At 42.6% G+C, this 27545-nt stretch overlaps 1 protein-coding gene across 1 annotated transcript in view; it reads right to left on the bottom strand.

The window, feature by feature from the left end:
• The window catches only part of pde11al (phosphodiesterase 11a, like), a 310662-nt gene that overhangs the window by 151027 nt on the left and 132090 nt on the right, over window positions 1–27545 (bottom strand). Inside the window, exons 3-5 of the mRNA XM_041183991.1 lie at window positions 6408–6497; window positions 4947–5087; window positions 350–414 (exon numbers count right to left, since the gene is read on the bottom strand). Of these exons, the coding sequence (XP_041039925.1) occupies window positions 350–414; window positions 4947–5087; window positions 6408–6497 (296 nt within the window). The remainder of the gene's footprint in view (window positions 1–349; window positions 415–4946; window positions 5088–6407; window positions 6498–27545) is intronic.

Here is a 27545-nt window from a genome sequence, read left to right as displayed (position 1 = left end):
TAAGAGCAGAAATTGGTTGTTTTCCAATTAATTTGGTAATTTTTGAATTTCTTTAGCAATGAAATAATAACAGTTACAATATTCTGCATAATTGTAAACAGTCCAACTGCACAGTGTGATCCAATGGCATGCACCTATTAGATTATATATTGTTTTTGTTGACAAGAGTTTTTTTATTCTTTTCAATAGCTATGCCAAAATTAGATTTTATTGTCTGTGTTTGGATCCAATCCAAATTTAAATTTCTGTAAAATGACTAAACATCTCATCCCAGTAAGTTTCTCACATTGTGTATGGAAGCTATAATAGAAAAACAAATTGTAAGTATAAAATCAATTATGTTCCTCACCTGGTTTCACTGTCTACACAACACAGTGGAGACATCAGGTTGAAGGTCTTTGAAAACTTCACCACCTGTTTAACAAAGGAACACGACACTGTAATCCTCCTGCAGTGACATTTCATCTTGGAGCTTGAGAGAACTTACTGAAGCTGTGCTTGGAACACAGTTCTGCCAAACAGGACAAAGGTCAAACGAACTGAACTATACCAACCTTAGGGGCAGCCACACAATTTGACATCATTTCTCAATCCATGTTGAATTCCTACAGTCAAATGCAAGCAGTAGGGGTGTTTGGATTTGATCGAAGAAGGTTAATCTTGTCTTGTTTTCGGGTTATTAGAGTCGGTTTGAAAAAAGTAAAATCCATGTCTTTTTATCTTTGGCGTGCCTGAGCTCCTGTGCTCTGGTGCCTCCTTCTAGACTTCTGCCAATGCCCTTTTAAGACCAAGCACTTATAAGCACAAAGATAAAGCACAAGGAAAAGAGGAAACTCAGGTGGCAAGTCACTTGGGCTACTATTGGGTTTCTCCTAATGGGAGGCTAAAAAACAATAACGGCAGACAAAGCTGATCCCTGGCCTGTGCACTTGGCCTGAAGGTGATGAATACAGCACAAATCTTTGTAGTAGAGTGTGCAAAATGCACGATGGTTGTGTTAGCTTGAGTATATGCAGAACTGTTTGTAAAGCGGGGGAAAGTGGAAGGAGGGAAAGAAAGGAAAATGAAATTGAAAGACTTAAGTATTTATAATGCATTGAAAATATAGATAGATAATGTTACAATGAGATAATGATTTAGGAATAAAATTATGCAAATCTTCCACAATATTTCAGATCCAAAACATCTTACAAATATGGGAGAAATTGTGGGTGAAATAAATAGTGACTCAAGGCAATAATCAGAAACACAAGTAGGAGAAACTGAAATGTTTTAAACTACATTTCCAGGTCCCCAACATTTTTGATCTGTGTTACATTTTTTGTGGCAATTCAGAGATATTTCAGTGCTGTGGCATTCATGCAAAGCTTCAATTACTGGCAGCGGTACTGTACACTATGGCGGCACATTAAGGGAGGAGGCCCTGTGGTTATCACAGGAAGAACTGCTGGACAGTCACATACCATTTTCCCTTTGATAACGCTGCATGCAGTCAATACAATGACAATTTGAACAGAAGTTGCACCATCAGTTAACAACCTTCATGAAACAAAAGTAAAAGAAGTTTTCCAGACACTTTCAGGAAATACACGCACCCTTCAATACTTTAGTAAGTGTGAGAAACCATTCCGGATTTTGACAAGATCAACTGGTTTGCCAAAGAAAACATTGACCTTTTGAGATGCTTTGAGGGTAGATTTAGACATGAGATAGCGCTGAGTAATCCTCTGGAGATATTATGAGTGTTACCAAATAAATTCTAAAAGGATAACACTTCATTTTTCACACAGGCCTGAATTTTTCCCATGTCGGGCGGGCTCGGCAGGAGCGGCTGGGTGGGGGGAGTCGCAGAGCCGACCACTGCCCGCATTTGGCTCCGTGCTGCCATTTTACATGGGCGGGCCAATTAAGGCCTGCCCAGCATAAGATGCAAGGGGTAGCGCTCAGCGCTACCTGTGCGGATGGGGAGAGGAGGGAGAGTCAGGGCCAGTGCTCTATCGCACATGTGCACAAAAGAGCACAGCAATCTCCCTGAGGCAAGGAGCTGCCTCAGGGAGATTGAAGCACCTTTGAAATAAATAAATGGATTAAAAATTGGCTGTGTCACATGAGATGGGACATGTTTTTATATTTCAGAAAATGTTTTTATTTAATTAATTAAAGCTTTAGGAAACCTCATCCTGCTAGTGGATGAGATTTTCCAAAAAATATAAAGGCTGCTTGGCCTTTTCGCCTGTCCGCTAACCGTAAGGTTGGACGGGCAGCATAAAGTTGACCTTAATTACTTCCTTAATGGCCTTTATAGGTCTTTTAAATTTCCTAAGTGCGCTGCCAACTCCATTGCGCGCCTGCTGAACGAAACTTGACGAGACAGCACAATGACATTGGGACGCACGCCTGACGTCATCGCGCATCACTTTACGCACCAGTGTTGGGCCCACCCCCGCACATCGACTGAAAAATCCTGTCCATAAAAATAAAACTCCCGAAAACTCTAAGCTCTTAAGACCCTCACCCCAGTGCATGATGGCTGCATGACTTATGTTCTATTGGATGGGCTGCAGCAGCTCCTCTGGGTTACTTTGACAGCACCCCCCCATCCCTGTGACCTTTACCATTAAGAAGGGCTAAACCTGCAAGATTATGGGAAGATCAGTACCTCACATCTCACCTCCAAGTCATACATCACATACATCACACAGTATTAATAGAGTGAAAGTGCTGAAAAACCCCGGGCTGCATATTATGCACAGGAAGTAAAGTTGGTGTGAAGCTGCCCACTCAATCCACGCTCAACTTCCACTGCTCACTGGGGAGGAAGTCCCACCCTCAGGAGCTGCCAGCCAACCCAATTGGCCAGCAGCTCCAGCAGTCCCAGCAGCACAAAGAGCACGTTGCTGGGTGCTGCTGGGATAGCATCCAGTTCCACGAAGAAGACCCAATGGATCCCGGAGTAAGGTAAGTCTGGGGTATCGGGTGGGGAAAGTTTGGCTAGCTTAAGGGGGGGTGGGTTTGGGGGTGGTGGGTTTTAGAGAGCAGGCAGATAGGAATAAAGTGGAGGGGTTACTATCTTAGCAGGGCTGCTCCCAATGCACAAAAGGCCACCCCTGAAGCTAGTAGCCCCCAGTTCCTTCCCACCCTTTTAAAAACATTTTTAAAAATGGCTTGCCCACTCCCACCCGACTGCCCATGCCAACTGTATAATGGTGTGGGCAGCATATTTTAGGAGTCAATTGGCTGGTTAATAAGCTCAAATGACCCTTGATTATTTACTTAAATGTGGCGGGCGGGCTGCCAATTTCGGCAGCCGCCCACCTATATGTTATGGGGAGGAGCTCGGGAATGGGCAGGAAGGTGGCGGGGTGGATACCTGCTCTTTTCATGTGCCTCTCTGGCAGGGGAACATAAAATCCAGCCCCTTTAGCGCTATTATAGGAACATGTCAACAGAATACTACAGGGGGAATCATTCCACCACTGCCTTAGAGAAATTTGGAATGGACCAGAAATATTACATTTACAATAATATCCCAACAGACCCTATGTCTGATGTAAAGAGATGGTTTCTTGAGTCAGGTGAATATCTTCTAGACACCAGAAGCATTTTAAATTTTGGAACTTTCAGATGTATATTTCAGGGAAGAAGTTTTAATCATTTGTATGCAAGATACTGTAGTAAAACATGGACTACAGTAAAAAGTTAATGAAATAAATGAAAATATGGAGGAAGTAAAAGCATGTTCCACTTTGAACTATTGAAAAGGCCAAACAGACCAGCTGAGTTTTTCCAGTATTTTTGTTTTTGTTTCAAACAGAACTTGAACTGAGTATTGCAATGGGTTACAATGCATAAAGTAGGGTACAAACAAAAAAAATTATATTGTGGTCTCGTTTTCATGTGCTTATTTTCAATTGTCATAAAGTCATAAGTGAAAATAACCCTTGCTAAACAATATTCATTGTAATTGTATACCGGAGGCAGGAAAGTGGGAACTCGGCATGCTATACTATTTTTAGCAACATAGTGCTCCAAATACTAATGTCTTTTTTTTAAAGAGCTAAGTTGAAACTGTTTAAACATATTTTAGATATAAGGGGCTGAATTTTGCTGTTGGCGAGCAATGGGCGGAGCCCGCTTGCTGATGCACAAAATGACACGGGATGATATCGGGGGGAACCTGCCAACCTGTCAATGGCCAATTGAGGCCATTGACAGGATCATTAGAACAATTAAAGGACCTGTCCATCCAATCTTAAGGTTGGCAGGCAGGCCAGGAGCCCCAGAGAGGAATAGAAAAATCATGAAACCTTATCTACCAGCAGGATGAGGTTGCATGTAGGGTTTAAAAAATTGTAATAAAGTTTTTGTGAAATTTATTAACATGTTCCATCTCGTGTGACATTGTCACATGAGGGGGACATGTTAAGGATTTTTTTTTCTATTTTTAATGTCTGTGCAAGTTTCAGCGACCTTCCTGAGGCAGCACTTAGCCTCAGGGAGATGTGCACTCTTCGTACACATGCGTGAAAGAGGGCATGCTTGCATTTGGGGAATTCCCCCCCCCCCCCGTCCACATAGGAAGCGCATAGCGCTTCCCGCCGGGCGTCATGCTGGGTGAGCCTTAATTGGCCTGCCCACTTAAAATGGCGGCGGGGCCCGATTCTCCACCAGGGATCAGCTCCCACCCGCCGGAGATTGGGTTGGGCCCGCCCACCCAGTAGGCAGAAAATTCTGCCCAAGATCTTTATGCCAGTAGAGGGCGAAGACTTTCACTGTATCAGTCTAAGCTGGATTTGAATTCATGTGCTAGATATAGAAGTAGTGTGGGAAAAAAAAGTGACAAACTCAAATGAAATTTCAGTGAAACCTATAGATCACTGATCATATTCTTTTCATGAAATGTTGGTTACTGTGGTTGATACAAAGGGGACCAATAAAACACTTACAGGGGATTCAATATCTTCCAGTAGAAGGACAGAACACCGTTCACATTGCAGCAGGGTCAAAGCTCGTTGCATGATCTTCCGAACAACCTTCTCCAGCTCTGTTTGCTCTTCAAACAAATCATTGACAACCTCAAGCAATGCCTGAAACCATCAGTAATAGGGTTAATAGACACCAGCAATAAACATTAGGTCAATAGGACAGCACAAATCTTGGTATACTAAAAAAGAGCTTGATTAGAAAATCAACACAATACTTGAAGTACAGTATCTAAAATACAAAATGGCTAGGGCAAGGAAAAAGATTAGGGTTCCCATTCCATTTTAAAGGGGCCATTATTTTGTTATTTTGACTTGTGCCATTCTAAACAGTTAGGATAAATGAAGATATTTTCAGCTATACATTCCCTTATCCTGTTGAAACATCTTGAAGTGCTACATGAAGTGAATTATTTTTCAAGTACATTGCATGTTATGTAAAGCAAGTGCAAAAGATATTCTGTACCAGCAATGCCTCACAAACAGCATTGAGATAAATGACATGTTAATCTGCTTTTAATGGTAGATTGAGGGAGGAATATTGACCAGGTCACTGAGGGAACTCTCTGTTCTTCCTTGAATGGCATCTTGGGATCCTTAATGCTCATTCAGCCACAAGAAAGCAAAGGTGGCCTTGGGTTAACATCTTATCTGAAGGACAATGCTTCTGACAATGAGCATTCCTTCAACACTATACTTGAATGTCAGTGTCGATTATAAGCTGACAACTATAATTTAGTAAACTTTGCTGAGACCATTGTTGATTTTCAGCAATTAGAACTATTGTCTACTCTGAGCTTAAACTGCAAATCGAGTGCAACACCTGTATCCTTTTAAACCAATGACATAATGATCCATTTCATCTCTCATTCCAACCATAAAGAAAGATGACAATTCTGGTCTTTTTTTCTCTTCTTGTAAAAGATTAGTAATTAGAGGATAGTACTGGCGTGAAACCCTTTACACAAATCTATTATTAGGCTTGAATATACTGCACCAATCACAATGTTAATATATGGGCCTAGCTGTTATTTACATAAAAATCCACTTAAACCCTCCATCACTGCAATAGAATTAGTACAAATTCAGCAAAAATATTGATTTATTTGATTTGTAGTCGAAAACAAACTTCGCTAATGAAATATTTTAGTTTTGATTACTTTGAGAAGCAAAAATCTATTTTTAGGCTGCCCCTCACATAATTTTGTCTTAAGCAAAAGTGTAAAATGGGCACTACCAGTTCAGCCTCTTGTTTTATATCTCTTGCTTTACATTTCCATTCACTTCAACATGAATCAAAATTTGGAGAAATGTATAACAGGCAGCAGTACTAATATTATCTATTTTATGTTACCACTCAAAGTAACAATTAATCCCTCTGCATTTTATATCAAACTTTGGACAATATTGCTCAAGAACACATACCCTGCTTCTATCATATTCCTTGCGGGATGCTGCAAAGAGTTTGGCATTAGAAATGGATATTCCACAGAATGGCAGGTACATCAGCAGTACCTGGAAGAAACAGAAACAGTAATCTAAACCACATCTACCAGATATCTGGGCATGAGACTCATAATATTGATGGTTAGAAAACCACGAGGAGCATAAAATTGAATTTTTAACATGTGCTTCTGCCAGTCAAAGCTCTGCAGTGGGAGAGTACTTTGATAAAATTACCCTTACATTATCATCTTTATAATTAAAAGATAATTCTTAAAGCTGATACACCTCAGAGTATCACTTAGTAAAAGCCACACACCTTAAAACCATGGCACATTCTGTAGAAAAAATAAATCGTGATTGCTTTAATTTAATGCTATCTTTAGACATGAGCTCAAATATCCCATTGACTAAATGTAAAGCAATCAAAAAAAAATTGCTAAGCCAGTAAAAAAGCTTCCAGTCTGTGATAAGCATGCACCAGGAAATAATTCAGCCAAATCAATAAAAGGTTTTTTGAACCAATCAAATTGCTGTGAAATTTTTGTAAACTTTTCGTCACCATTAGCTGTATACACTCAGTTATGTGAAAAAAAGCCAAACATAACTAGCACTTAAAAATTAATAAAATGGTCCACAGAATTGCACCATAGATGATAGAAATGCCTGAAAGAAGTTTCTCCTTCTCAGGCCTTTCCCTTTGCCTGGGCCAGGGATCAGGGGTTGAGATGTGCTTCAATTTAGGCAAAGTCACCTGCACTGTAGGTAATTGGGGAATTCCAGTTTCTATTGACAAATTCTATGGCCAGGATTTTCCTGTGGCGGAGCCCGCTCGCCGACGTCGGGCAGAACTCCCGATGTCACCGCGCCCCATTTAAATTTTCAGGTAGGCGGAGGCTCAACAGAATCAGCTGTGCGCCCGCTGACCTGTCAATGGCCAATTGAGGCCATTGACAGAGTCATTAAACTAATTAATGGAGCTGCCCGTCCAACCTTAAGATTGGCGGGCAGGCCAGGAGCCCTGACATTAGAAAAAGTATGAAACCTCATCCACAGGCGGGATGAGGTTTCATGTTGGTTTTTAAAAATGTAATTTAAGTGTTATGTAAAAGTTATGGACATGTCCCAACTCAGCTGGCAGTGTCACATGAGGGGACGTCAGGGGATTTTTTTTTTTCTATTTTTCACGATTTTATAATGTACAGCCGATCTCCTTGAGGCAGCACTTAGCCTCAGGGAGATGAGTGCACTCTTTCGTGCGAATGCTCAAAAGAGCGCACTCTTGGCTCAGGGAATCCCCCCTCCCACCCGCAGAGGGAAAATTCTGCCCCATGTGTATAAGGCAGGTCCACCATCGAATTTGACAGAAATAGGGAAGTTGCAATTATATAGCACCTTTCAGATCCTCAAGATCTCCCAATGCATGCCCAATAAACTACTTTTGAAATGTTGTCAATATTAGTTTGTAGACAAACACCGCAGCCAATTCACACCGACCAACATTCCACAAAAAACAAATGAGCAAATAAGCAGTTTTGGTGTTGATAGCTGAGGAATGAATATTTGACCAGAACTTCCTGCTCTTCTTTGAATCGTACCAGGGGATCTTTTACATTCATCTGAAAGGATCTTAATTTAACCACATGTCCAAAATGCAGCACCTCTGAAAAAGCAGCACTGCCTCACTAACATGTACGCTGAGTTCATGGATGGAGTGTGACTTGAACCTGCAATCTTCTGACTCAGAGGGAAAAGGACTATCAATAAATCAAGCTGAGGTGCGGTTTTTATCCTGACTGAGGAACAATAATACTCAAAGTGTACTGGGTACCTGAGTGATTTGGTTACCAGAAAGAAAATTGACAAACAGCAATGGAGTATTCCACAGTTTTTAAGGAAGATTTCTGAGCTCACCGTGCTTTTAGGATGAGGTTTCCAGTTTCACTGAGGGGGGCGGGGGGGGCGGGGTTGAACTTTGTGCTTGAGTTGGAGGAAGATGTTTAAGAGGGAATTTGTTGTAAAATTTGTACAAGTCAGTTGGCCAGACCTGGGCCATGATGAATAATCAACAAATGAAGTTTCAAAAGTAGGAAAATCAGCTTCTGGTGGAGTGCTATACTAATGACAGTTTCAGCAAGAATAATAAAAGCCATTGGGGGAAACATAGAAGGGTAGAAAAATATATTAAAAACGAAATACTGTGGTGCTGAAAATCTGAAATAAGAACAGAAAGAAGCTCAGCCAGACTTACAGCATGTGTGTAGAGAAACCGAGGGCAGCATACTCCCCTCTCCGTCGGGAGGGTTGTGCAGGGGCAGGTGCAAGCGGGCGGGTTCCTGATTGGCGCCCCCAATTGGGGGCGGCGCCATTTTACGTGGGCAGGCCAATTAAGGTCCCCCCAGCATAATGTCCACTCAGAAGCGCTATGCGCTCCCTGGGCAGTGAGGGGGGGATTTCCCTTAGCCGGGAGTGCACTCAGGGAGATCGGCTCAAGATTGAAAATTTCATCTAAGGCAGAAAAAAGTATTCCTGACATGTCCCCTCGTCACATGAGCTGGGACATGTCAATTTCCTTTATTTAGACATTTCATACAAATTTTAATAGCCTCATGAAACCTCAACCTGCCCGTAGATGAGGTTTCATGTTTTTTTTGAAGGCCACCTGGGCTCTTCGCCTGCCTGCCAACCTTAAGGTTGGATGGGCAAGTCCATTAATCAGTTTAATTACTTTTTAATAGCCTTAATAGGCCTTTGGCTGCATGCCCGCTGAACTAACAATCTAAATGGCGCAGGGACACATGCCCGACGTCACTCCGCATCATTTTATGCATCGGCGAGAGGGCCCCGCCATCCACTCGCCGACCAGAAGATGCAGCCCCGAGTTATCGTTTCGAGTCCATATAACTTCTGCAAATATATTCTTGGTCATGCAAGTTAATAAGAAAAAGGAAAGTTTTGGGGAAGAAGTGTGAAAGATCCTTCATTTTGCAAAAAGCATGTATTTGTGAGAAATAATTCAGAAAAGGGGGTGTGTAATTGGCTTTCTTGGCTATGAGGTCATTTCTGAAAAGTGACCCAATGACTTGACATTGCTTTGGGAACGAAAGCTATGTACCTAGAAAAGGCAAATAAAACCTAATTGGGGAGTGAGGAGGCGGAGGGGTGTGGTATAGTGCTTCAGCCTGTTGTGCTGCAGCAGAACACAGACATAGATCTCCTGGTGAAGAAGCCAGGAAAGCTGGAAAGTTCTCTCAGGGAAAAATTTTCCCCCCCATTGTGGGGAGAAGTACGGGAGCGGGCATGGGCTCTGATCAGCATCCCGCCATTTTACGTGGGCGGGCCAATTAAGGCCCACCCAGCGTGACATCCGCCAGGAAGTGCAGGTGGGGGGGATTCCCTCAGTTGGGAGTGTGCTCTTTCGTGCATGAAAGAGCACACAGATCTCCCTGAGGCTAAATGCTGCCTCAGGGAGATCAGCTCTGAATTAAAATTTTCAATAAAAGTGATAGGAAAATTTCTCTGACGTCCCCTCAATTGACACTATCACATGAGTTGGGACATGTCCATAACTTTAACTGAAACCTTCAATAAAAATTTAAATCTCCTCATGAAACCTCATCCCGCCAGTGGATGTCGTTTCATGCTTTTTTTGAAGCCTGCCCTGCCCGCCAACCTTAAGGTTGGACGGACAGGTCCATTAATGATTCTAATTAGTGTCTTAACGGCCTCAGTAGGCAGTTGTCAGGTCGGCAGCTGCGCAGCTGACTCGGCTGCGACATGAAAATGGAAATGATGCAGGGTGACATCGGGAGTTCCACCCAACGTCATCCTGCATCATTTTACATGTCGGAGAGCGGGCCCTGCCCCCGCTCACCAGCGGAAGATCCTGCCCTAAGGACAGTTCAGACAGGCGGTGAAATAAGGCTGTGAAAATGACAGTGGGTTTTCACCTGAAAGAGAACAGGATGGGGACTGTGAAGCTGTGAGCATCAGGCAGCTAAGGCAGGAGGTTGTGGCACAGCTGGAAAGAGACCAAAAAGAGTTGATTCCGGAAGCAAGCATTGTGTGGATCCGGAAAAGTGTGCCTTTGGGTGGGCATTTGTACCTGTGAAACTCAACTCCTTTTGGTCTCCTTCACCAGCTGTGCCTGATGTTCCACAGCTCTGAAGAAAGGTCATATAGACTCAAACCGTCAACTCTGTTTCTCTCTCCATAAATGCTGTCAGACCTGCTGAGTTTTTCCAGTTTTTTCTGTTTTTGTTTCAGATTTCCAGCATCCGCAGTATTTTGCTTTTATCAAACCATTCTCAAGGTAGGTCTCATCTAAATTGTATGATTCAGTGGATGCATACAGTTAGCTCCTTACTGGGAGAGCGTAGGCTGGGAATCCAACATGGAGTCAAGTCAGACAACAGGCCAATGGGTGGAGAGCCAATGAATGGATGATAGTGGGCCTCAATACTTTTGTGGTTCCACAAAAATCACCATACAAAATCTTTTGGGGTCATTTCCTTTATAAAGTTAGACAACTCAACACCTGGTATTAAGGTCAGGAGCAGGTGCAAGGCACACTCCACCCACTGACAAATGAAATGCCTCCTTAGAGCTGGAGCACTAGCCATCCATTTTGAGGCCCACCAGAAAATGACATTGAACTATTCAGTAGCTGATAAATGAACTGGTGATTTTATTTTCCAATGTTTAACCGATTGCCTATCAATTTACCAGTATAACTGGCAGACTGTTGTTAAAAATCACACCCATTGGGCAGGATCTTCCCCCCGTCAGGGGGGTTGTGCAGGAGCGGGCACGAACAGGCGGGTTCCCGATTGGTGCCGCCGGTCAGGGCTGTGTTGCCATTTTACGTGGGTGGGCCAATTAAGGCCCGCCCAGCATGACATCCACCAGGGAGCACTTTCCCTGTGCGGGCTGGGGGGGATTCCCTGAGCCGGGAGTACGCCCTTTCATGCATGCTCGCGAAAAAATGCACAGATCTCCCTGAGGCAAAGAGCTGCCTCAGAGAGATTGGCTCAGGTTTGAAAGTTTCAATAAAGAAGGGGAAAAAAATTACTGACATGAGCTGGGACATGTCAATTTCTTTTATTTAAATATTTTATAAAAACTTTAATACCCTCATGAAACCTCATCCCACCCGCAGATGAGGTTTTTTGTTTTCTCAGAAGCCCACCTGGGCTTCCGGCCTGCCCGCCAACCCTAAAGTTGGACGGGCAGGTCCATTAGTCATGTTATTTTTTTAATGGCCTTAATAGGCCTTTGATAGTTTGGCGGGTGTGCAGCTGATTCGGCTGTGTGCCAACCAAACTGAAAATCTAAATGACGCGGGGTGACGTTGGGACACACGCCCGGCATCATCCCCCATCATTTTACACGTCGGCAAGCAGGCCCCGCACTCCCCCGCTCACCGAACAGAAGATTCTGCCCATTATATCTGAAAAGACCTATACCATTGAGTGGCTGTAAACTGTGTAATATTTTATTTCTTATCCATCACATAATGTATTGCTTCAGTAAACTTGCTGCATTATGCTAATGAAGAAACTGTTTCAGTGGGACTACAACTGGACTGCTTTAAGTATTAGAAACTACAGATCTCAGTGTTTACATTAGCAATGCTATGGAAAATCTACTTTTATTTTTATAATATTTAGTGCTGGAAAAACAAACTGAGAAATTTAAAGTAGCTCTTTGGCATGTTATTAATGAATGTTAGTTTTAGTTTTGTACTATCACGTATTTCACACCAATTTGTTACATTACAATAGAAGATGATTATGGGTACATTTAATGAGGTAAATGCCTACATTTTATTGTCCTCAGGCGCAGGCGGTTTAATCTGATTTATTATATATTTATGGATCTCCTAGGGTCACTCTTGTGCTCTGCCAGAAATGTTTGAAATCACCACATTATTCCCCAGACTTACTTAAACATTTCAGCGTTTCCACTAACACATTTGTAACTGAGCCATCAACTCAATCCTTAACACTGGTGACATGTGAATTTGTCATTTTCTTCACTATCACCTTTCTTGCCACTAATAAACAGGATATGGCTAGAATGGTTTTGTGTAGCAAGGTTTCATTTCAATATATGACATTTTCAAAATGTCATACAAATACAGCAAAAATTGCTTCATGTAATCCTTTGCCAATTACATACAGGTTACTACTGCATATTGTAATAAGTATTTAGGCCCTTGGAAAGATATATGTCAAAATGCCCCTTTGTATGGCATAGCACCAATTAAAATAAAACTGTTACAGTAAAAACTAGTAAACTGCGATTTATTTCAAACTACATACAATTCGCCATTTCCAATATATATCATGTTGCATTTATTGACTTCAAAGTCCATTTACTACTGCACTTGTGTCTTTATCCAACCTGTTATGCCCGCATTACATACCTGTAAACTTATGAGGAAAATGGACTATTTTACTTTTAAAAAGCAGCATGGAATATGGACAATTTACCTTGACAAGATGGACTTCAGGGGGTGGGAGATGGAGGGCGTCAAGAAGTAAGAAGTAACCTTCTTTTGTGGCTTCTGTACAGACAGGAACTGGGAAGTTATTAAAATGTAAACAACCTTTTTGAGGACATTCCATTGAAGAGACATCAGAATGCAGCAGATCATGAAGGAGTTAACAGCTACGATTACCTACATGTTTATAGAAACTGAGATACAATTGTTGCCCAGACTTGGTGTCTGCAAATTGAAAACCCACAGAGATGGGTATGAGGGAAACCACTTTATCACAAGAAGTTCAAATGGCTGAAATTCATTCCCCATTGTGTAGACAATGGGAACGTCAATACTGTGGTCGCATGACAGAGACTGGCTCATGATGGGAAATATCTTATTATTTCACAAGGACAGCCCAGAGCAGTCAGTCTAGAACATAAAGGTTACTGGGGGAAGCCATCTTGCCCAGCAAAAGGAATGGCCCTGCCTTGAAAATCCATCACAATCAGAGAAGTGGGGCTAATTTTTTACCTGCAGATTATATTTTTCACAGGGGCACAACCACAACTTCAACTCAAAAAGCTAGAAACTTCTGGTTGCTTGGAGTAAACCTTTGTGAGTTTATCACCAGAAACCTCCACTCTCCATTTTTCTTCAATGAACAAAAAGAGAATTCTCAGGTCTGCAATGTGTCCAACTACCATCTTGAAGAACTAAAGCGATAGTGATTTCTCAGTCTCTTCTAAAGATATCAGTGCATGCTACTTTTTTTTTGTAATTTAAGCCCTTGGAAGGATATATGTCAAAATGTTCTTGTGTGTGCATACCTTTTGTGAATAGAGTGGGTGATGCGTTTACATTTCAAGTGTTGAGAAAATAAACATTTATTCTTTCCTTTAATTTAAACCTACAAGAAAGCCAGTCTTGTGCCTGTTCTTGAAAGTCACAGCAGTCAAGGGATTAAAACATTTCTTCCTTTAAAACTCATTTTATTGTGATCAATTGAGAGATGGGAAAAGGGGTATATTATCCCACATCTCTCCACTATCTGTAACAAACCATACAGGCACAAAGTTTTCCAGATCTTTGAAAATCCCAATTTGTGCTGAGTTATCTAATCTCAACTGGACTGATGGCTGTACTCTTGCAACTGGCCTCAGCACCCACCTGAAGTGTTGGGAGGGGAACATCTTTCTACTCCTAATCAATAACTTGTGACCCCTGTTTGAAAAATGCCTGCAAGGACATTGAGCGAGGCAAAGATCAGCCCACCTGTGATGTCCCTGTAGTTGATAAACCTGTTGATGCTCACTGTCAAATTATGTTTAAGACTTAGAGCCACTTGAATCAAGGGCCTGAGGGTGACCATCTCCTGTCGAACTACACCTAAGAAAGGATGAGTAGATAAAATTTTAGCAAGAAAAGGAAAAAATATTGGGCTGGAATTTGCTGAAAAAACAAGTGTGAACAATGCACACCATCATTAATGTGCAAATTGTGCAGTCACTTGTGGCAAGGAAGACGTACCCTGTGAGTTGCAAATCTCCCTGAGCCGTTGGATGATTTGTGCCACTCCATGATTAGCCTTACAAAAATATAGCTCCCCTTAACCTCCCTATGAGTTTCATCAAGTTGTTGTATCTTCACATTAATTGCCCATTCAAGCTGCCACAGAGAGTTGTGTCGTGATTAATAATGCAAGTGTTCTTTAATGACATTATCATTATTAGTGACAGATAATCAACCTCTCCAGCCCAGAAAATCAATAGTTTAAACTGTGGCATTTCATTCCTTCAGGTTATGAATTGTTGGAAATCTTAAAAAAATTAAATGCACTTACTCACTTTTCCTTTCTGTTTCGTTTTTCTTATCCTCCTAATCCAAACTAGCTTTCCCTCTCTTTGGAAGGGATGTTATCTAAACAGATCTGGTTGCCATGGGCAGGTAGATGGGTCGACAGCAGGTAGGGAATCCATTTGTAATCGAAGTGAGCTTTAACTGAGACATGGTGAGCTTTAACTGAGACATGGCATAACATCCCTCCACAAGGTTTCCCAATCAATCACAGTGGGTGAGTGGGGTGATACACCACATAGTCAAAGGAAAAACTTCTAATTAAGGGAACTTTGGTAAGAATCAGAATAGAGGAAAATTGATTCCTGAGGCTTCAGCAACCACAAAGCAAGACTGCCTCCTGCATACTGACTCTTACCTGGAGGTTCAGCTTGTGGATTTGAGGGACTAAGATAAGGTGATGATTTCCAAGCATGGGAGGAAGAGGCCAGCCTCTCAAACCATGAAGGCATAGATAGCAGTGGCAAAGAAAGTGAGTAGTAGTCCCTTGAACTGGAGACAGTGCCCAAAGAATTTCAAAGATCTCAAGAGGGCAGGAAAGGTGAGTGGACATAGTTTCAGGCACCAAATCCCATAGTCTTACTTTCTCAGTGTTCTCCTGGACAAACAACACTCCTCAGAACAACACATCTTGCAGCTCCACTTATTCCTCTCCCTCCAGGCACCTGCTCATATACCCATCAAAATGGCCAACTCTCATACTCACCTTCATCTTTGTGCCAACTCACATCCATATCTGACAGGCACCCTCCATAAATGTTGCCATTCCCTCCTCTCTGCACAATCCATTTATCACACTCACAACTCTGTTTTCTCACCTTGCAAGAGAAGAAAGCACAGAACTCCAGGGAAAAGCAGATAACTGAGATTATAGCTGTCAGTGATGGCCACTTTGATGGTCACTGGCAATGTGTGCCCATCTGGTCTGCAGGGAGGGGTGGGGGGCCTTGTTCCAGTGGGGGTGTCAGCAAAGGCCTGCTGTGAATGCCCAAGCCTGCTGAGACAGTTGTTTACACATGTCGAGAGAGTTGATCCTCTGTCTACGTACCCCGTGCTGGCATATCACCTCCTTCAAGCTGCATCTTTGTGTTCATCCCCTCTGTACTGTGTAGTGGCATGTGTCTGAGGAGAAAGCAGCTGCTACTGTTGCTCCTGTTGCTGCTGGTGCAATTCTTTTTGTTCCTCATCAGAAGTCCATGGTAGATCTGCATAAGTTGCTCCCATGCTGCAGTGATGGTGCAGGCAAGTGCAGATCAAAGCCGCGAATCAAAGATAGATTAAATGGCTTCCAATGAATGGGAAATCATCAGTCAAGCAATGCAAATACACTTTCAGAAGAAGTGCTATGAGCAGCAGCTTTTGATCCCGGCAGGGCTGTAGCAATAAGTTACACTGAAGTGGCACTGTGCTCTCGCCTGGTTGATCCTGTTGACTTCCACACAGCTTGGAATACCCATGCACTGGCTGTTAAAGTCAGAAAGCTGGGTTAAATGCTGAGTTAGTGGGGATTGAAATTTCTTAATCCACAGCTCCACAAGGGTTTATCATGCGCCTGCAAACTCCACCTGGGTTAAATCTTGAAGTGGGTGTGATCATGTCAAGTTTCCAACCCAGCACCTCTATTCATGGTTATAAGCCCCCCTGCACCTGAATCTGCCTCGCCACCCCACCAACCCCCCACTTATTGTAGTTAAAATTCTGCCCTTTATTTCTCTTTCTGTTTTGGCATTGAATTCACCTACTCTAACTAACCTTCCATTTCGGTCCTTTCTCTGTTATCTCTCAGTCCCGAACCTCACTGGTCAAGGAGATACGCTGCTGGGCCTGTTATTCACCGAAGTCCCAGGTCCCTCGTTGCCCTCACCATGCTGTTATCCACTCGTGGTTCCAAACGCTTACAGAAAAAAGGCAAGATCGAACTAACACCATCTCTGCTCCATCAAATTCATAACGCTGTTTTGCGTCTTTCTTTCCCATCTCTTTTTGAATAATTGCTATCTCCCTTACAGTTAACCATATAGCTTTGTTGACCTGGGTTTTGCAATCAGTGACAATTAAAGTCCATTCGTCATCCTACATTTACACTTGCCCACAGATGTTTGGTGAGCTTTATATACTGTGACTTGTGGTAATTAGAAACCCAAAACAGTGCTGTTCTCTCTACAGGGGATCTGGGAGCTGTGTGAATAGGGAAAGCAATGGCATATCTCCTTAACGAATCAGATTGGTGAATTCTTCTAGAAACATGTTAGCCCAAACTTTAGATCTGCAGCACCCATTTTTATCAACACTGAAATGGCATCCATGGATTATGTACGTGCTTCTGCTGCTGGCTGTGTCAGACACCATTTTGGGGATGGTATTAACTCATTTAGCAGAGAGCGTCTGTTGGAAGTAGACAGAGGAAGCAGATTGTGATGTTAATTTTGGAGCTCAAAGCCCTCTTTCAATCTTGCAGAGCTGAACACTCATTCAATAGCAAGAAGGATCCACAACCAACACTATTTAAAGGAGTTATCAACTCCTTTCAAGTTAGTTGCTGATTGATTTTTATTCCTCTAACTGGAATTGGTGGTTTCTGGAGTTGTTTAAAGTTACTAAAGAGTACAGGGAATGGGGTGGCACATATTGAAGAACTTTGACCTGATTTAAAGGATTCTGTGTAGGCCACTTGTTCCCAGGCATAGATTCAGCAGTTTGTAAACCCTTTGGTCTACAGCATGACAGTGACAATAAACAGATAAACAGAGGTGACATAGAGCAGGACAAATTGCTGGAAGAAAAAGGAGCAGGATGGAAAGAAAGGGCCTCAGCAGGAGGCCATATCCCAGCAGGGTCTTTGGGGAGCAATTTTCCGACCGTACCTCAGCAATAAGCTGGGCGTCTCTGTTACAGGAAGGATCCTCACTAAAATTTGCCAACTGCTGCAGCTACAACTGCAAACTTAGAGCAGGGTGAGAATAACATTGCCAATGGCTGTGGTGATGACCATGGTGATTAACATTTGTGTGTCTGGCTTCTTCCAGGCTGGAGCTGGAAATATTTACAATACCTCCCAATTTGCCACCCAGTGTTGAATAAGGGAGGTCATTGGTGCACTGTATTCTGAGAGCTGAATACATTACAGTCTCTCTTGACAGAGAGAAGCGGGTGAAGCAAGCATCTGATTTTGCAAGGATTGCAGGCTTCCCCATAGTACAGGGCACCATTGATTGCATACACACTGCTTTGTGGGCATCAATTCTCAGGTTTACCACAACTGGAAGGAATTCCACTACCTCAACGTCCAGTTGGTATTTAGCTATACACATTGTATAATGCACGCTAATGCCTAGTAGCCTGACAAATGTCAGGACTCCTTCATTCTGCAGCAGCCAACTGTGCCATCTGCTTTGAGCCACCACAACAAATCAGAGGGTGGATACTAGGTGGCAAGGGCTATTCTTTGCTGACATGGCTCATCACTCCAGTGGGTAACCCACACACACATGCACAGTGCACATATAAGAGCCTTGCTATCAAAGGAGTATTGACTGAACACACAAGTGGGATGCTTGAACATTTCCACTTCCTGGACCTCTCTAGAGGAGCCCTGCTATACTCAGCAGAATGTGGGTCATGATTCATTGTGGTCTGGTGCATGCTGCGCCAAATTGCCCATCATAAGAGGACAGCCCTTACCACCAGTGATAAAGTGGCCAATGGAGGAGGAGGAAGAGGAGGAGGGAGGGTGTAAACAACACGTGACCTTTCTGGCAGGCTGTCTGCGCTCAACTCTTCCAATTGTGGTATTAATGGATGCAACTCCATTTCCCTCTTCACCACCAATCCCACAACTTACTTTGCCACTGTGCAGCAGGGCATCAACTTAGCCACACTGCAAACATAAAAATCAGCACAAAATAAACATTCCAAACTATATATGTAGATCAAACATTCCCATACTGCATAAAAATGTCAACTAATCACGCTTATGCATCCCCTTTGTGCCAGTCATGTGATGCCTTTGCCTGTCCTAGTGCTCCTCTGCTGTGCTGCCTCAGTAACTGCAGGGTGGCTGGTGAAAAGCTCCTGATTTTCACTGGTAGAAACTGTAGTTGGCCTTGCAGGACAATCTCAAGCAGCTCTGGCTCTTGAAGGCCCAGCTGAAGACTGCAGCACCTCAGTATATGCAGCAGTAGTCCAAGCTGGCTGACTGACATGCAACAGCAAGGGCACCGGCAGAAAGGCAATAGGGGCAGGATGAATGTCACCATTATGAGAGAGGGCAGTTCATTCATGCTCCATGGTTCCACTTACCATTAGCTAGGGAAGCAGCTCAGAAAAATTAACATCTTGTGATTTTTTTAAAGTTATATTAAAGGTGCAAGAGAGAGAGGTGTGTCAGTGAGTGCAGTGTAAACTATTCAAGCAATATGGCTGTCATGGTTGAATTGCTGGCAGTGTTTTCAAGCTGTGAGATGTGAGTTGAGGCTTGCAGCACTACCAAGTCGATGCGATGAGGTGAAGCTATAGATGTCAGCTATGAGTTAGTCCGGGCTATTCTCAGTTGCTCCTTCCAGGTGGTTTTCAACATGGAAGAGTACCGAATCATCAGCAGAGGGAGGGCTGACCTCCAACAACCACAACCATCTTCCTTTGAGCTAGGTATCACTCCAACTGGCGGAGATTTTTTGCCCTAATTTCCATTAACTCCAGTTTTGTTTGGGCTCCTTGATGCCACACTCGGTCAAATGCTTCCTTGATGTCAAGGGCAGTCACTCTCACCTCATCTCTTTTGTCCATGTTTGAACCAAGGCCGTAACGAGGTCAGAAGCTGAGTGACCCCAGCAGAACCCAAACTGATAGTCAGTGAATATGTTATTCATAAGCAAATACTGCTTGATAGCACTGTTGATGACCCTTCCATTACTTTACTGATGATTGAGAGTAGACTGATGGGGTGGTAATTGGCTGGGTTGGATTTGTCCTGATTTTTGTGTACAGGACACAACCTTGGGCAATTTTCGACATAGCCAGGTAGATGCCAGTGCTGTAGCTGTACTAAAATAGCTTGGCTAGGGGCATGGCAAGTTCTGGAGCACAAGTCTTCAGTATTATTGGCAGAATATTGTTACAGCCCATAGCCTTTGCAGTATCCAGTGCCTTCAGCCATTTCTTGATATCACGTAAAGTGAATAGAATTGGCTGAAGACTGGCATCTGTGATGCTGGGGATCTCCGGAGCAGACAGAGATGGATCAGCCACTCGGCACTTCCAGCTGAAGATTGTTGCCAATGCTTCAGCCTTAACTTTTCCACTGATGTGCTAGGCTCCCCCATCATTAAGGATGGGATATATGTGGAGCCTCCTCCACCAGTGAGTTGTTTAATTGTCCACTACCATTCACGACTGATGTGGCAGGGCCGCAGAGCTTAGGAATGATCCACTGGTTGTGGAATTGCTTAGCTCTGTCTATCACTTGCTGCTTATGCTGTTTGACACGCGATTAGTCCTGTGTTATAGATTCACCAGGCTGACACCTCATTTTTAAGTATGCCTGGTGCTGCTCCTGGCATGTCCTCCTGCACTCTTCATTGGAGTCATATTTAGCACAAAGGAAGATGGTTGTGGTTGTTAGAGACCAATCACCACAGTCCTGGGACTTTGCTGCACGAGTTTCTCAGGATAGTGTCCTAGATCCAGCCACCTTCAGCTGCTTCATTATTGACCTTCCCTTCATCATGAGATCATAAGTAGGGATGTGCGGTAATGATTGCAAAGCTTTCAGAACCATTTGTAACTTCTCAGATACTGAAACAATCTGGGTCCACATGCAGCAAAACATGGGTAACATTCAAGTTTGATAAGTGGCAAGTAACATTCGCACCACAAAAATGCCAGGTAATGACCATCTCTGACAAGAAAGAATCTAACTATCTTCCCTTGGCATTCAACAGTATTACCATCACTGAATCCCCGAGGAGCACCCGAGGAGTTACCATTGACTTGAAACTTAATTAGACCAGCCTCACAAATACTATGCCTGTAAGAGCAGGTCAGAGACTGGGAATTCTGCAGCGAGCAACTTCTGACTCACCAAAGTCTGCCCATTAAATCAAGAAAACAATTCAAGAATATGATGGAATGCTCTCCACTTGTTTGGATGAGTGCAACTCCGACAACACTCAAAAAGCTCGATACCATCTAAAACAATGCAGCTCAGCAATGCCCCAACCATCAATTAAACATTCATTCCTTCCACCACTGATACACAGTGCCAGCAGTGTACACAAGATATACTGCAGCAACTCACTGGGGCTCTTTTGACAACACCTTCCAAACCCTGTTAAAATTTCACGTACACTTGAATGGACAAATCTTAACCTTTTCTGCTGTGTTTAGTTCGTATTTTGTATTTAAGTGCCACAACTTATGCAGTTCCATATATATGAATGCCCAGTCTCTCTGCCGGATACTGTTACAGTGAAGCTTCTCGGGGAGCAGAGCCTCTTAGATAGCAATTTCCGGGTTACCTCATTTAACTGTATATTTGCGGACACCCGAAGTTGCTGTCCAACTTACTCGTGGATAATGGTGAGCTCTCATAACTTCATCATTACGCCTGCTGAAAATTCTGGCCCAGTAACTGCAAACTATTGGATTTTAAAAGAAGCACACTCCTCCAAATTGCGTCAGAAGAACATGAACAGACCCATGTTAGATTTTGCATTTGCTAATTTGCTGCTTATCCTGCAAGCTTTATGTTCCAAAAGTCTCATATGTGGAATTTTACCAAATGGGTCCTGAAAATGAAAGGAAACCAGTCACTGGTATGTTCTGTCATCCACAATTAATTGCTGGAAATACTCGCGGGTAACATCACCACACTGAAGCGACCTTATATTTTTTGCAGGCGGTTTGAGGCCACCTGGAGGAATTAGTCTCACATTGCTTCAGCTCTCCACTGATTGCAGTGTAACTGGAAAATAAAATTTAAATTCTTTTTACTGCTGAGATAGATTAGGAAGTGCTGTCTACTGCTTGCAGATATTAAAAATGTAACCAGCATTCAAGTGCTAGTGAGCAGTACTCTGTGGACCAGGCCAAACAGACAGAATGGCCTACCCCTGTTCCTATGTTCCAATTTGTATTTAATTTGTATTTATTTGTGTTTAATCATGTATGTTTAATCACATATATACAGGGGGTTGAATCTTACAGCCCCTCCCATCAGCGGGATCTTCTGTTCCCGCCAAAGTTATTGGACTTTTGAATGACTCACTGCATTTTACAGTCCTGTCCACACCGCCGTAAAATTCTGCCTAGAGCTCCATTTGCCTGACCAGAATAAGGTACAGGCCTGAAAATATTATCTGCTTGGTTCTGGCTCTATATTTCTGTAAAGCAGAAACAAAGAACTGGGTTTAAGATGGCCCCTTTTACAATATGAGGAAGCTCCAAAGTGCTTTCCAACCAATGAAGTAGTTTTAAAGGGTAGTCAGTCTTGAAATGTAAGGAACTGACCTCAGGCCAATACTGGCAGATACATATATTGAGTGGAACTCAGAAAATCCCATCAGTGGGAGGGGCCATAAAATTCCACCCATTATGTCCCAGTTCCTTGGTGTGTGCACAAATCTTTCTCAGTTTAACTGAAGAACCATAAACTAACTCACTCATCAACTAGTCACTGTGCTTCATCCATTCCAATTGATTTCTATCTGTATTTTGCTTGTCAACGAGTGTTGCTGACATCATTTTGGTACTGGCTTGAAGGAGTGACTAATTTAATCCAGAAGTTGAACATTAGTCCTTAACAAAATATTATTTCAGCTACAATTTTGTATGTTAATTCAGCTTCCCTGTGGTTTTAGGACCAGTAATTCCTTCAGCTTACTAGCCTTGAGAGCGTCATAAACACTTGGGGCAGGATTTTCCCCCCATTGGGGGCAAAGTTGAAGGGTGGGCACGCTTCCCAAGATTGAGGGCGCAGCGCCATTTTACGTGGGCAGGCCAATTAAGGCCTGGCCAGCGTGACGCCCACACAGAAGCGCTATACACAGCCTCAAGGAGACCGGTTCTAAATGTTAAAAAGCTAAAAACAGAAAAATAAGTTTCCCTTATGTGACACTGTAACATGAGTTGGGACATGTCCATAATTTTTACAAAAACTTCATTAAAATTTTTTTAAAACCTCATACCGCCCATGGATGAGGTTTCATGCTTTTTCTAATTCACGCCGGGGCTCCTGGCCTGCCTGCCAACCTTAAGATTGGATGGGCAGGTCCTTTAATTACTTAATTGACTCTGTCAATGGCCTCAATTGGCCATTGACAGGTCAGCGGGTGTGCAGCTGACTTTGCTGCGCCCCCACCTTCCTGAAAATTTAAATGGGGCGCAGTGACGTCAGGAATTCGGCCCAATGTCACCGCGCATCATTTTACGTGTCAGTAAGTGGGCCCTGCCCCCGCTCGCCGACATGCAAAATCCTGCCTGAAACTCCCGACTTGGCGAACCCGCCCTTCAGGCGGTGGGGGGGGTGGAGTGGGGCGGTGGCAGGCGGGCAGCTAAAACAGTAGTCTGGGCGGCCAACCCCAGAACAAATGCACAGGCTGCCGCTGTGCTCCAGCACTGTGTATATAAAAAATAACTTTTTTAAAAATCCCTCCAGCCCTCACCCCTCTCCCCCTTACCCCCTTACTCACTCCCTATGCCCCATCCCTACAACCTATGCTAACCCATGCCCTCCACCCACCCTCCATTGCTCCTATATCCTCAACCAACTTAGTGTCCCTCTACCCACACCCCAAGACCCCATACTCCATATGCCAACTTAGTGCCTTTTCATCCACCCCATTGCCCCCATGCCAACTTAGTGCTGGCTCACCCCAACCCATGGCCCCACCAACCACCCTTGGCCCTTACTCCTTCCATGCCAACTCATCCAGTATCCTCGGACAGTTCCTCGACAGATTTGACTTTTTCTGGATAGCTTTGATAGCTGGACAGCTCCTAACAGTTCCTTGATAGCTGGACAGCTCTTTGACAACTGGATAATTCCAATGAGTTTGTTCGTTAAAAGTGCATAATCATGTTCATTTTTAACAATCCCAAAAGATGCTTTACCTCTCCCAAAGGGTGCCATACCTCTTGCATGGGTGACCTGGGACCCTATCCAAAGGCGTACCCTACCACTCCAAAGGGGAACACTGGCTATCCAAATGCATCTGTCAAGTTCAGACCTCATCTTTCTAATCTGCACACTCTGGATTCCACATTTCTGTTCTTCCAAAATCCCACTTCAGTGGAGGCAGCTGGTGATGTAAATGGTCAGCTGCCTCCGCAAATCGTGCATCGCAAACCCCAGCCCAACTCCAGTCCCGGCCCCGCAAAAATGGGAAATGCCAGGATTTGGGGTGGGACTTAGAGCCACTTCCGGGATTTTTGCCATGACGGAGAGTGCCTCTTTCATGTCAAAAATCTGGGCCTTACTCTTTAAAGAGTTACTGTGTTCATGAAAAACATACATTAAATGTTCATTCAACTGTGTAGAAATAACTGATGCAATAATATGTAGCATATTGGAACACATCATTGTGTCACTTGCCCATGATTTCATCATAACCTCAGGATATAAAATGATGCAGGACTCCTATGACTCCCTTGTATACCCAAGCAATGAGAAGGACAATGCTTCTTTAAATCAGAACCAATCCAAATGGCCAGAATGAAATAAAAGCATATCAAGGGTAACCACACTTCTCCACAAAAATTTAATTTTTAAAAGCAGTTTCTATATGTTTTGGCGTCAAAGTAATATAACAGGGAAGTAATATTTCCACTATTCTGAATACATCCTGTTCATACATTACCAGTCTGTCATCTCCTTTGCATCTTTGAAACTAGCCAAACACAACACTGCTCTCCTGAAGGATTCATTTCAGTTTGTGAAAGGAAGAATTGATGCTGTTGGCAGTTTGGGACCTTCCAATGCACTGGGTTTCCATTTGTCCAGTGTAATACAATGAAATATTTTACTTAAGATGATTTGCTTCATTTGGCGCATTGCTCACTGATCCATCCAATTCCCTTGTGTTGCTGCCACAGTTGAATGTAACAGAAGATTATATCCCTTATCAAGCAAAAAGGCTGACTGATTCGGCTCTGCACCAGCAGGGTGCAGGTATATTGCTATTCTGCAGATTCCTTCATGTGAAACGAATGTTACATTGGAGAAGAATATGTAAAAGAAATCAGGCTGCATCATTGCTGGCTCGACCATTGAATAAAATTTCCCACAGGAAACTCTGAAAAGTTTAAAAATCAACAATGGTATGTGTTTATTGTGAATTTTCAGTTAGCAAGGGACATTGTGCTAAAACCCAGAATAAACACATGCCTTTCAGGTCACTATTACCATTAGCCTTTGAGTATGTGTTTACATATGCAGTATAAATGCTACTTAGGTGTATGACTGATTTCCCCCAATTCTCTGCAAGCTTTATCTGTGCAAAAGGAGTAATTATAAAGAATTAAAGTATGAATGCTCACTTATTTAGAAAAGTAGTATTTTCTATTTATGATAATAGTACCATTGTGGATTGCTTAAACCTTTCCAGTGAGCTATTCATGCTACCCAGATTTGAGGAGATTAACAATTAACATTTATAATGTGAACAATAGGGTGCAGGCTAATAAACCACACACATTACAGAACATTGCCCTGATTATTACATACGTATTAAAACAGCCACAATCATAATATATTAGAAAAATTATAACAAGGAATAGAAGCTGGGAAGAGAATGGGCAGGCAACACTGGGGGAAGGCATAAAACAAAGGAATGCTGCACTGATGCTTAGGTCTAGAAGAGGAAGGACTGAGGCTGCTAGCATGGTTTGAGAAAAAGGGCAGTGGAGTGTGTGGTTTAAGGTCAGTGTCAGGACAAGCAGGAAAATTGCAGCTGTTAAGTGAGGTGCTTGCATTTCAGTGCATGCCCATTTCTCCAGTCCATGCTCACAAATCAGTCATAGCAGGTTTGAGACTCCATCACAAATATAAAATGGAAAATAATAAAAATGGGCAATGGGAAAATACACCATTATAAACATAGGCTCAAAATTTCATGGAGACATTGGAAAAGTATGTCTATAGTGTAAGGTGTGTTTCACGCCATAAATGCCCCAGGAAATTATAGTGTGAATGAATTATAACATTGCACCTTCTGTGCCAAAATTTTCAGAGTTTTTGTCCTGCTTCACCAACACCCTCATTCTGTCCCTACCCAGTGAAGTTGATGGCGATCACAAATTATCTAGACTTATGCCAGTTTTTGTGCTACAGGCTGAAGGTTAATGGTGTGGGTGGGTCGATTAAAAGAAAATAAAGCTACCATTTATTAACATGGTACATATTTAGCAACTTAATTGGAGTGAGGTGGACTCTATATTTTACGATTTGCTCATAATATCATAAAATGTATTACTATTCCTGCTTGTGATCCTCTTAACATCCCAGATGCAGCTTCTGACCCAGAATAAAAGGTTTTAGACTGACAATAGACCTATCCTGATGAAGTGTCACATCCCCAAAGTTATTAAAGCATTTTCTGTTTTTATTTCAGGTTTCTAAAATTTGTATTGTTTGTTTCCTCATGTTTCTACTATCTCATGTTGAGATTTACAAATATTTGCAGAGCTATCTTTAATTTGTTATAATAACCCTTGGTCACAGTGACATTCACAGTGAATAGTTCACAGCATGCAGCTGGTACTTTGAACTTCCTTCCCCCCTTCACTAACACATTGTCATTAACAGTAATGATATTTCTGTGGTTTTAAACAGAACAAACCAACTTTGCATTTTTTTTTCAGTTTTAGGCATGAGCTTATTAGAGTTTCATATTTATATGGAAGGTACACATTTCCTATTTAATGGGCATTTCTCAATACCAGCTTCAATAATTTTTCTGTCAACAAACATAACTATAAACTCCTTGTCATTGAAGAAATTATGGTTTAATTTTATGGATATTTGGTCTATTGTCCTATAAAGTGCAACAAGTGATTCTATGTGGACATGTATTTTGTACAAAATAAATGCAGATGAAAAATATAATTCTATTAAGGGTACCAACTGGTTTATTAATGCAGCACATATATGGGTTGGTGCTCCAGAATCAAGAATTCCTGTCTAGGGAAGCAGCATTGCACCTCTTAAACATAACATTTAAAGAGAAGTCAAGGTCTATGTGGACATGTATTTTGTATAAAATAAATGCAGATTAAAAATAAAGGCCACTTAATTATATAACATCTGCAACTTTCTGAAAAAAGGCCATTTCCCTCCTCCCAATTATAATTCTTACAGTAGGTAAGATTCAGCTGTTATGAAGGATATTAATATTTTAACATTCTCTGATTTCATTGTCCTCCTGTTCATGTTTTTTTGAACGTATGCTGTTTAATAGTGATAGTTAGATTAATGAGCAAACTTCAGTTACCGCTACCTCAAAGTAAAAAAATATTTGCGCCACATTCCGCGATACAGAAACATTTTGCTGTATGTTACGTTTTTTTGTCCTACTTCCATATACCGTGATGTTTCTCTTTTCTACTGGACCATGAAGCTTGAGGCAAAGACTTATTAATGCAGTACGCACATGGGCTGGTGCTCCAAAATCAAGAACTCATGGGCTGAATCTTCGACTCGGCGAGCGGGGGTGGGCCCCACCCCGCCCCCACTCGCCGAGACGTAAAATGATGCGGGCGTGTATCCCAACATCACCACACATCAT

This window comes from Carcharodon carcharias, chromosome 3 (assembly GCF_017639515.1).
Source record: "Carcharodon carcharias isolate sCarCar2 chromosome 3, sCarCar2.pri, whole genome shotgun sequence".
In the NCBI taxonomy this organism is placed as follows: Eukaryota; Metazoa; Chordata; class Chondrichthyes; order Lamniformes; family Lamnidae; genus Carcharodon; species Carcharodon carcharias.
This window is presented reverse-complemented; position numbering and strand designations above follow the sequence as displayed.